General features: G+C 39.5%; 1 protein-coding gene across 1 annotated transcript in view; it reads left to right on the forward strand.

The window, feature by feature from the left end:
• The window catches only part of haao (3-hydroxyanthranilate 3,4-dioxygenase), a 22,306-nt gene extending 12,140 nt beyond the window's left edge, over nt 1-10,166 (forward strand). Inside the window, exons 2-5 of the mRNA XM_048601334.1 lie at nt 1,873-1,956; nt 2,838-2,944; nt 4,588-4,677; nt 10,073-10,166. Of these exons, the coding sequence (XP_048457291.1) occupies nt 1,873-1,956; nt 2,838-2,944; nt 4,588-4,677; nt 10,073-10,166 (375 nt within the window). The remainder of the gene's footprint in view (nt 1-1,872; nt 1,957-2,837; nt 2,945-4,587; nt 4,678-10,072) is intronic.
• Nucleotides 10,167-10,484: the final 318 nt, after the last annotated feature.

Raw genomic sequence — 10,484 nt, forward strand, 5'->3', positions numbered from 1 at the left:
CTTCACTACCTTCACTTACCTTCTAGGCCCGAAACGTCAGCCTTCCTGCTCCTCTGATGCTGCTTGGCCTGCTGTGTTCATCCAGCTCTACACCATGTTATCTCAGATTCTCCAGCATCTTCAGTTCCTACTATCTCTATATCCATAAACTGTTGGGAATTTTTGTCTCACCTTACAGCTTGTGTCAACAAATTCAGTACAGATCGAAGATCAAAACTGAGACCTCCTTTTTTTAGTAGATAGTGTGATATACTGATGAATTTATACATCCAGAGTTGTGTGTAATACTAATTCTGATCAATGACAAATTGTGAAACCCAAATACAATCACATGCTACTTGTGGATAAGCAATTGCTGTTGATGCATGTTATTCCAACTAATCAAGAAGTCCCTACAAATCTAAACAAATATTTCTAAAACGATCCCAGAATTTTTACCTCTGCAAATTTGTCTGGGAATCCATTCCAGTATAAATTCTGTCTGTGTAAAGAAGTTTTTCTTGCTGTTAGTGTTAAATTTATCTCTTTGCTAGTTCAAACCTTGTGCTGCCTTAAACATCTCTTGCAGTTTAAAGTGATATTCTGGACGTAACATTTACATTCCCTTCACTAACTTGTAAATGTCTACAACAGCACAATTCAGATACCTGTTCAGGCAATGAAACATAAATTTCTGTCATTTTTCTTCATAACCAGGTCCTCTAGCATAAATTCACAATACTTTTTCCACACTGTTTCCAATGTTTGACTATTTCTCATGCGCCTTAATGACCTGTATACAGGACTCAAGGTATATCTCAAACAGAACATTATGCAGCTTGGTGATCAGTTCTGTGTCTTGCAGTGCATTGTTTTGGTTTTTTTCACTTGTTGCTCTGACTGAGGAGCTTATTGAGCTCTTTGAGTCACTTTAACAGTACTCATTGAGTAAGTTTTGAAAAACCTATATTTCCTTCCTATGTCATATACTTTACATTGAGCTTTAAGTGTTAGCAGTTGTCATTGTCCCTTCCATTTAAATGCTTTGAATGACTCATTCTATCATTTCTGAGCTTCCCCTGATACTTAGTTTGGTTTAATCTGCAAATTTGGCTCATTTGGATTGGGCTTCAGAATCATCATTGGTTTAACTTAGATGAAGTAATTGTCACATCACTGATTCCTAGGGTAACCAACCCAATACATTTCACCCAACCAACATATTTTATCTTAGAAACACCTAGGGTGCAATTTTCCTCTCCCTGGAGGTGACAAGAAAGGGAAATAGTTGGGCCAGTTTGCCCTGGAGAGAAACTCGCACTTTTCTCAACACCTCACTAAGTTCTAGGTGAGAATGTCCTTGGACAAAGTTTTTGACCTCTCACCAATGAATATTCTTCAGTGGTCCATTAATGGCTATGTGAGAGCCTCAACTTGCCATCTCCCAAATCATTAGCTTCCCCAGTGGGTAAACAAAGTGGTTAGTTTCCTGAATGATATTCACACCCCTGTCTTTGCCTCTGAACCTCCTCTCCCCATTACCCCACTCTACAAAATGGTATAAAAGGTATTTAACTTCTTGCTACTGGAAGGCCAGCAGAGTAAACTTTAGGATTCAGATGCTTTCAGCCCATGCTGACCTGTCAATTCATAAAGAGCTGATCTGTCGGCAGTTGGCGCTACATTTTCTTGGTGCTGGGAGTGACATGTTGAACGCCATCTAATGTGCTCTCCCTGACACTCAAAGAAACCATGGGAACGTTCTGCTCCTGTTTGCTATTCTTCGTCCACTTTCTTACTCAATATTATCTTGTTTTACCATAGCCTTTTGTGAAGCAAAATAGGTATTTGTTGTACTGATCAGGTATGTGTTTCAGTTAATTTTTTTTTTAGTTGTTTTACCAATGCCAAGGTGACATGTGCCTGAAGATCATAGAGAAAGGAAAACATAAAGATGTGCACATTCGAGAAGGAGAGGTAAGTGGAGTTTCTTTTGAACTTTTCTGTTTTAAAACATTCCTTTTTACATCTGTTAGAGAAGTCCAATAATTATTGTCCAATCCAATGGGATGAATCTCAGAGTTAAGAAAGGTCGGGAGAATATTCAGTATTAATACTATTTGGGAGGTAAAACAGTTCCTGAGGAAACATGCACTCCTTACACTATCCTGCAAAAGGACAGTCCTAACAAACAACCTCTACTTTCCAATAAAAACGGAAAGAATTGCAATCTACTTTCCAATACTTGAACGATTCCTGAGCGGTCTTATCAAATAATAAACAAATAATCTACATGATCAAAAAACTTGAAGCATAGGGGGGAAAGCAAAGTAAAGCTTTGTCAAAGAGGTGTCTTTTTTAGGGGGTCCTTCCAGGAGAAGTGATGGAATGGAGAATTCTTTGTGCCTATGAATGAAAGCTCAGATTGACTTCCTGTAGATGAAATAACATTTCTCAGTTGAAATGGTGAATATTTAAGAAATGGCAATTACTAAAGCACTGATAGATAGGCTGAAAGTATTGAAGAGGTGGTCTCTCCTCTGCCACTAGTAATGTTTTAATTCTGGTGATGAGAATGAACATCATTGAAAGTACATTTAAAAATGGAAACAGAAGGATGCAACTGAGAACTAAAGGTAAAATTGTCATACTCCTACCAGACCATAAGGCTGCTGTCTCATCAGTCAGAAAAAATTTAACCTGACGGTCACCACAGCTGAAGGCAGAGATGGAGAAGGAGAGTCTTTCATGGAAACCTCAGCCAGTGTAGGAATTGAACCGACACTGTTGGCATCACTCTGCATTGCAAACCAGCCAACTGAGACAATCTTTCTTTTCCTTTCCCACCCCAACCCCAGATGTTTTTGCTACCAGCTCGAGTACCTCATTCCCCTCAGCGACAGGCAAACACGGTGGGGTTGGTCTTTGAAAGGACGAGGCTGAAGACAGAGTTAGATGGACTCAGGTAAAGTAAGAGTCAAGATTCATGGATCCTCTAGTTGAAGAAAAACTAATGGAATATTATTAAAGAGTGAACCACTATGACAATCGAACAAGTTTATGAATGCTTTTACTGGCAACCCATTAATTGCCAATTTTTTAAGCTAATTTCAATTTCTCATGTTGCTCTGTCGGGTTGGAACTGATGCTTTGTGTATTCTCACAGCAGCTAACTTGAATTACAAATTCAGTAGTATAACTCTTGTATTACCATAACCTATACTGTTACGCCTCTGGCTTATAAAACCCCTTGTACTGCAGAACCTCAGTTCCACCACTGTCAATAGCTACAGTGGCACAGTTGAGATGGGATGTAGTTGAATAAGTAGTGCAGTGGTTCACAGGAGATAGATTAGCATTGATAAGGATATAATTAGAATTAAAAATAAATTTTATTATCCTATGTATTGAAGTACAGGAGTGCGGTGAAAACTGTACAATGTCACCATTCCCGGCACCATTTTAGGTACAAAGGTACCCGGGGACAAAATCTTAGGTACAAAGTAGAAAAATAAAGAAATAAAGTTAAAAGTTAACCATTTCAGTCCTTCTTAGTATATAGTAGAAAAATAAAGTTAAAAGTTATACATTACAGTCCTTCATAGTATAAGAACTGAGGATACCAAGCAAACCATTGCAAAAGATCTCAATGAAAAGATCAAAGAGATTAAAGATTGGAAAGATAGACTAAAGAAAGCTGGAAGCTGAAGAAATCAGGAAAGGGAGCTTCCTCCTAAGGGGAAAAAACACACGGAGCCAAAGTCAAAACAGAAGTTGCTGGGAAGGCTCAGCAGGTCTGACAGCATCTGTGAAGAGAAATCGGAGTTAACGGTTCGGGTCCGGTGAGGGTCACCAGAACCGAAACATTAACTCTGATTTTTCTTCACAGATGCTGCCAGACCTGCTGAGCTTCTCCAGTAACTTTTTTGTTTTTGTTTCTGATTTACAGCATCTGCAGTTCTTTTGTTTTTTACAGAGCTGAAGTTATCCAGGGAGACCAAGAATGCTGCCAAAACTCAATAGAAAATCTGAGTGCAATTGGCAGACCTTCGAATGGCTAATTAGAAAACTGCATTTTAATAGGGTTAGTGAGAGTGTCTAATCCAACATTTTGCTAAGGAAGAATTCTGTTCTGTAGTTAGATTTCACAAAAAAAAACTGTAATGTACATTAGGAATATACATTCACAAAGTAATATCCTTGGAACAATAATGATGATATCATTGGTGAAATCATAAATCACTCCTTATAAATAAGTTTATAGCTTCACAATATCCGGTACATTGAGGAAACCGTCTTTCATTGGTGTTTGGTAATGAAATAAATAGTTCTATTTATTGTAGAAGAAAAATTTCAATAGTTCATACTGCAGCAGAAATGATTTACTCCTCATGTCCTGGGTTTGCCGGCTCAATTGTGTTCCTAAACTTTCAAAGCAGGTTTATCTGGAAGTTTGAGCATAACTATATATTCCACTGAATTTGGCACTACACTTTTAAGATTGCCATTCAGACAAGATTGGGTTTTTATTTTGCATTTCTGTGAGGAACAATGATATTTCGCTAAAAGATGCAATGCCAAGATTAATGCTTAGATTTCTTTTGACAGATACTATGTTGACAATTCCACTGATGTGCTGTTTGAAAGATGGTTCTACTGTGAAGACCTGGGCACCCAGCTTGCTCCCATCATAAAGGAGTATGAATTCTTTGATAATTTTGCAACAGTTGGAAGAGCATTCAGTTGTCATTTACAGCATGATTTTTGTTCTGCGTTTCGTGAACCAAAGTTCAGATATCATGACGCTGAATGTACACAAGAACATGAACACAATAACAAATGTTTTCTTGTCCCCCTTTTTCTGTAGGACACTTAACGTGTAACTTTATTCACTCATTCCCTTTCTGACGGCATTAACTTCTCAATGGAGTGCATTTCCACTAACACTATTAGGAAAACCAGATAGGGTGGCCACAAGGACTTTAAAATAATTTAAGGTGGGGAGAGGGGGAGGGATGAGGTGATTAAAGTTTCCAGAACAAGGAAAATATAGATGGCGGTGTGGTGGCTCAATGGTTAGCACTGCTGCCTCACAGTGCCAGAAGCTCGGGGTTCAATTCCAGCCTTGCTTCAGGAGGCTGTCTGTGTGGAGTTTGTACATTCTCCCTGTGTCTGCATAGGTTTTCTCTGATGGGCTAAATGGCCTGTTTGCACTTCGTAGAGATTCTATGTGCTCACTAGTGCTTCATACAGTTTATCAGCTTAGACATTGAGGGCAAATATCATAAGATTCTGCTTCTGAATGGAGTTGTTGGGAATTCTGCAGCAAGTGACTCTTCTCCTGTCACATGGTCTGTCCAAAATCTGCAAGGTGTGATATAGAATAATCTCTACTTGTTTGAAGGAGTCAAACTCCAGTAACACTCAAGAAAAGGCAGTGGTGAACGGGAGAGGATTGTGGCTTTGAGAGCTGCTGTTGCTTCTGAATGGAAAAGCAAGGCAAAGGACTGCTTAAGGATAGTCAACCTGGCTATGTACATGGGAAATCATATCTCACTAACTTGATTGAGTGTTATTTGAAGAGGTGACCAAGAAGATTGATGAAGGCAGAGTGGCAGATGTTGTCTATATGGACTTCAGTAAAGCGTTTGACAAGATTCCGCATGGTCAACTGGTTAGTAAGGTTAGATCACATGGGATCTGGGGGAGATAGCCAATTTGGATACAGAATTGGCTTAAAGGTAGGAGACAGTGGGTGGTGGTAGAGTGTTGTTTTTCTGTCTGGAGACCTGTGACCAGCGTTGTACCAGGATCGGTGCTGAGTCTACTGCTTTTTGTCATTTATATAAATGATTTGGATGTGAATATAGGAGGAATGGTTAGTAAATTTGCTGATGACTCCAAAACAGGTGGTGTAGTGGACAGTAAAGAAGATTATCTCAGAGTACATGGGACCTTGATCAGAAGGGCCAAGGGCTGAGGAGTGGCAGATGAGGTTTAATTTAGTTAAATGTGAGGTGTTGCATTTTGGTAAGGCAAAACAGAGCAGGACTTATACAGTTAGTGGTAGGGTCCTGGGAAGTGTTGCCAAACAAAGAGACCTAGGGGTGCAGGTGCGTAGTTCCTTGAAAGTGGAATTGTAAGTAGACAGGGTGGTGAAGAAGGTGTTTGGCACGCTTGCTTTCATTGGTCAGAACATTGAGTATAGGAGTTGGGATGTCATGGTGTGGCTGTGCAGAACATTGAGGCCACTTTTAGAATACCATGTACAATTCTGATCTCCCTTCTATAGGACGGATGTTGTTACAACTTGAGAGGGCACAGAAAAGATCTACAAGGATGTACCTGGGACTAGAATGTTTCAGTTACATGGGGAGGCTGAATAGGCCAGGGATTTTTTCCCTGGAGCATCCGATGCTGATGGGTGACCTTGTAGAGGTTTATAAAATTATGAGGGGCATGGGTAGGGTAAATAACCAAGGTCTTTTTCCTAGGGTGGTGGAGTCCAAAACTAGAAGGCATAAGTTTAAGGTGAGAGGGGAAAGATTTAAAAAGAATCTGAGAGTAACTTTTTAACGCAGAGGGTGGTGCGTGTATGGAATGAGCTGCCAGAGGATGTGGTGGAGGCTGGTACAATTACAACATTTAAAAGGCATCCGGATGGGTATATGAATAGGAAGGGTTCAGAGGGCAATGGGCCAAATGCTGTCAAATGGGACTAGGTCAGATTGGGGTGTTTGGTGAGTGCCGATGAGTTGGTCCAAAGGGTCTGTTTCTGTGCTGAATGACTCCAAGTTCAACATGAACATAGCAAAGATTCCTGCTTGGTCAACACTATATCTGCCACTTTCTTCATTCATTCCCTCACCATCAACATAAGATCCAATGCAGAAACCTACCAAGGAATTATTGATAGCACCTTACAAACTGTCAATCTCTATCGCCTAGAAAGGCAAGGGCAGATAGTGGTGGATGGAAGCACGAAGTGGCATATCATCCTAATTTGGAAAATATCACTGTTCCTTCAGCATCACTGAATCCATACCCTGAAATTGCCTACCCACTTGTTCTCCACAGGCATCAATGTTTCAAAAAGGTGACTCAAGCCCACGTTCAAAGGGCAAATAGGAATGGGCAATGAATTCTGACCTTTTTGGCATCATACACAATCTATGAATCAAATTTCAGAAATCTTTTTAGCAAGCCCACAAAAGTCTTACACTTGTACAATAATTTTAGCATTAGTGCAACGCTATTTTAGCTTGGCACCAATATTAAGGAGAATAAACCATGTGTTATGGCCCAAACCCACTCCAGAGCAGAGTGATGTTAGACTTCATCTATGTAGAAAATGGCCACTTTGTTCTATTGTTGAGTTCTGTAGTGACATTGGATTTGGGTTGCAGTTACAGTCTACTGGTACTGTCAGTGTGAAGGACAATAGCTTCACACTGACACTACAGCTATAGCATTAACACACCCAAAGTGCACAAATATCACATATAACAGCCTGGGAGTTCAGAGTAATGTTTCTCAAGCAGGATTCCACTATCCCAATAGCTGTTGTAATATTTCTGACCCCTGAGTATTCTCTGACTCATGAGACATGCTTTCACAATTTCTTGTTTGCAGTTTCTGTCAAATACTGGGGAATTGATAAGATCATACATCTATAATGTAATTTGCTTAGCTTTGGTCCTGTGACTGCATCTGAACCTAAAGTTCAAATCAATTGCAGAACAGTTGTGTAACTGTTTTCCATTAATCAAAAATGCACTTCTAGTTAATAAAAACCTTTCAAAAATAAGGAATGTCTTTCAATTTGCAAGTTAGATGGTGCTGAAGTGTACCATTAACAGCAAAATAAATACACAAAGTTCTTTTTAAATAGCTTTGTGGTTCAGGGTGAAACTCTTGTTGTGGGTTAATTCTTGTGTTTCTTTGGCTAAGATTTTAGTGGGGGGGGGGGGGGGTTTCATTTTGTGGTCCAGTGAGTTCTCTTGCCCTATTTTACCAAAGTCACCTCATTAGTTACTTACCACACTCCTATGGCATCACTCACTGATTTCTGCCCCATTTACCACATGCCATTCTTGGAATGGTTCACTACTCGGCAGATATCTGTTGAACCACCACCATTCCTTTAGACCGAACTATCTCATACTGTCGCTTACTCATCTATTTTTGTATAATAATACATTATTATGCAAAAGTACATTCATTTCCATCATCCTAATCATTACCATATATTGTAAACATTTGTGGCCCCAGCACTGATCCCTGTAGCACTCCACTATTTACAGGTTGCCATCCTGAAAATGCTTCTGTTATCCCAAATCATTGTCTTCTATTAGGTTGCCAATTCTCAAGCCATGTTAGTATATCACCTTATCAACCCAAGGTATGATAACCCTCTGATTAAACTAACTACCAAATGTCTCTGTCTAATGAGAGAGCAGCTATATGGTCCTCTGGGAAGTGACAATGCCATGGATTTAAGAGGCTATTTTGTCCTGTTTCTTTTTAGAGAAGTTCTAAAGCAGAGGTACCGAGCAATCTATGAGAAGATAGACAACTTCTGAACACTTAGGTTGTTTTTAAAAATTTGAGACAATAGAAGCAGCCTGAGTGGGTGTCGTCAAGCTCCCACCCACAGAACCAGGGTTTTTAGTTTAGCTTTCAGCAGTTGTTGCTGGTGTCTTGAAGAAGTGAAAGCTATTTCTTTTTTCTTTCTCAGTTACAGCCATAAGCTTGGGGTTTGCTGCCTGTTACAGGAGTTGCATGTGAGACAATCTGTTTCCTGAATTTGCCTTTTGCCCAGGGTATGCTTATGGCCTGTTACTATGTTGGAACAGTTAGTTAGTAATACTTACTGTGTCTATTTTTCTGTTAAGTTTTCCAGTAGCATTGAGTTATTCCAATTCCTTCTTTCTTTTGTTGGAATTTAAATATAGTGGATGAATAAAGTGTGTTTTGCATTTAATCCAATTGTTTGACCGATCAAATTGCATCTGGAACACAACACCTTACATTTACCTTTAAACTAAGAAAATATTAGGGTGTAGACTATCTTTTGAATATTTTGAAGGGGTTTGGCCTAATCCATAACAGAGACATGGCTTTACTTTAACCCCAACTCCATAGGCTTTTACCTTATTACCTAACCTTCGGTAACCTTTGGTACTTTATCAAATGCTTTTTTGAAATCCAAATATATTACATCTAATGGTATCCTTCATCTGCCCTGCTTGTTACCGACTCAAAAAACCATAAAAAATTTGCCCAGCATAATTTCTTTTTCATGCTAACTCTGCATGATTATATTACGTGTTTCTAAATGCTTTGCTATTAGATTCTTGACAATAGACTGTTCCATGTCCCAATGACATGTTAAACTAATTGGCCTGTAATTACCTTTTTGCTATATTCGCAGTTTTTCAATCTTCTGATCCTTTTCAGGAATCTAAGGATTCTTGGAAGATTACTACCAGTGCATCCATTATCTCTGTAGCTAGTTCCTTTAAAATTCTAAGATGCAACCCATCAGATCCAGGGAAATTATCAACCTTTTAGTTTCCCTTTAATTTTTCTCTAGTGATAGTTACTTTATTTCTTCCCTACTCTCTTTAGCCTCTTAATTTCTTGATTTTTTTGTTGGTAATGATATTAGCATCCTTTTCTGTGAAGACTGATGCAAAATATTTGTGCAAACCTTCTACCTTTTCCTGGCTGCTCCTTATTATTTGCCCAGCCTTGCTGTCTAAGCAGCCTATGTTTAGCGTTGCCTCTCTTTTCCTTTTTCCGATATTAGCCTCTGTTTAAGTTTTGTCTCCATTGCAATTGTTGATATTGCTCCATGTGGAGTTGCTTCTTTATCTTTAGAATTTTAAGTAATCTTGCTGAATAACAGTTTCCATGAGAAACAGGCCGTTTGGTGCAACAGTACTCTTTACCAGTGTTGGTGTACCACATGGTCCTTCTTTGTCTTCATCTTTCATCATTCAGTAGAATAATGTTGAATGTTTCTGGCCACTTTTCATCAAGCAGAGTATGTACTGCTGAAATCAGTTGAATTATTTCCTTTATCTTACAGATTTTTCAACTCTGAAGAATATAGAACTGGGAAACCAAATCCAGGTACAGAATGTATCCAAATAATTCAAGTCTGTGCTATTGATAACATTTGACTTTAATAAGAGATAACAAGGTGTAGAGCTGGATGAACACAGCAGGCCAAGCAGCATCATAGGAGCAGGAACGCTGACGTTTCGGGCCTAGACCGTTCATCAGAAATGGGGGAGGGGAAGGGGGTTTTGAAATAAGTAGGGAGAGAGGGGGAGGCGGATAGAAGATGGATAGAGGAGAAGATAGGTGGAGAGGAAACAGACAGGTCAAAGAGGCGGGGATGGAGCCAGTAAAGGGGAGTGTAGGTGGGGAGGTAGGGAGGAGATAGGTCAGTCCAGGGAGGACGGACAGGTCAAGGGGGCGGGATGAGGTTGGTCGGT

This window comes from Rhincodon typus, chromosome 9, assembly GCF_021869965.1.
Source record: "Rhincodon typus isolate 14 chromosome 9, sRhiTyp1.1, whole genome shotgun sequence".
In the NCBI taxonomy this organism is placed as follows: domain Eukaryota; kingdom Metazoa; phylum Chordata; class Chondrichthyes; order Orectolobiformes; family Rhincodontidae; genus Rhincodon; species Rhincodon typus.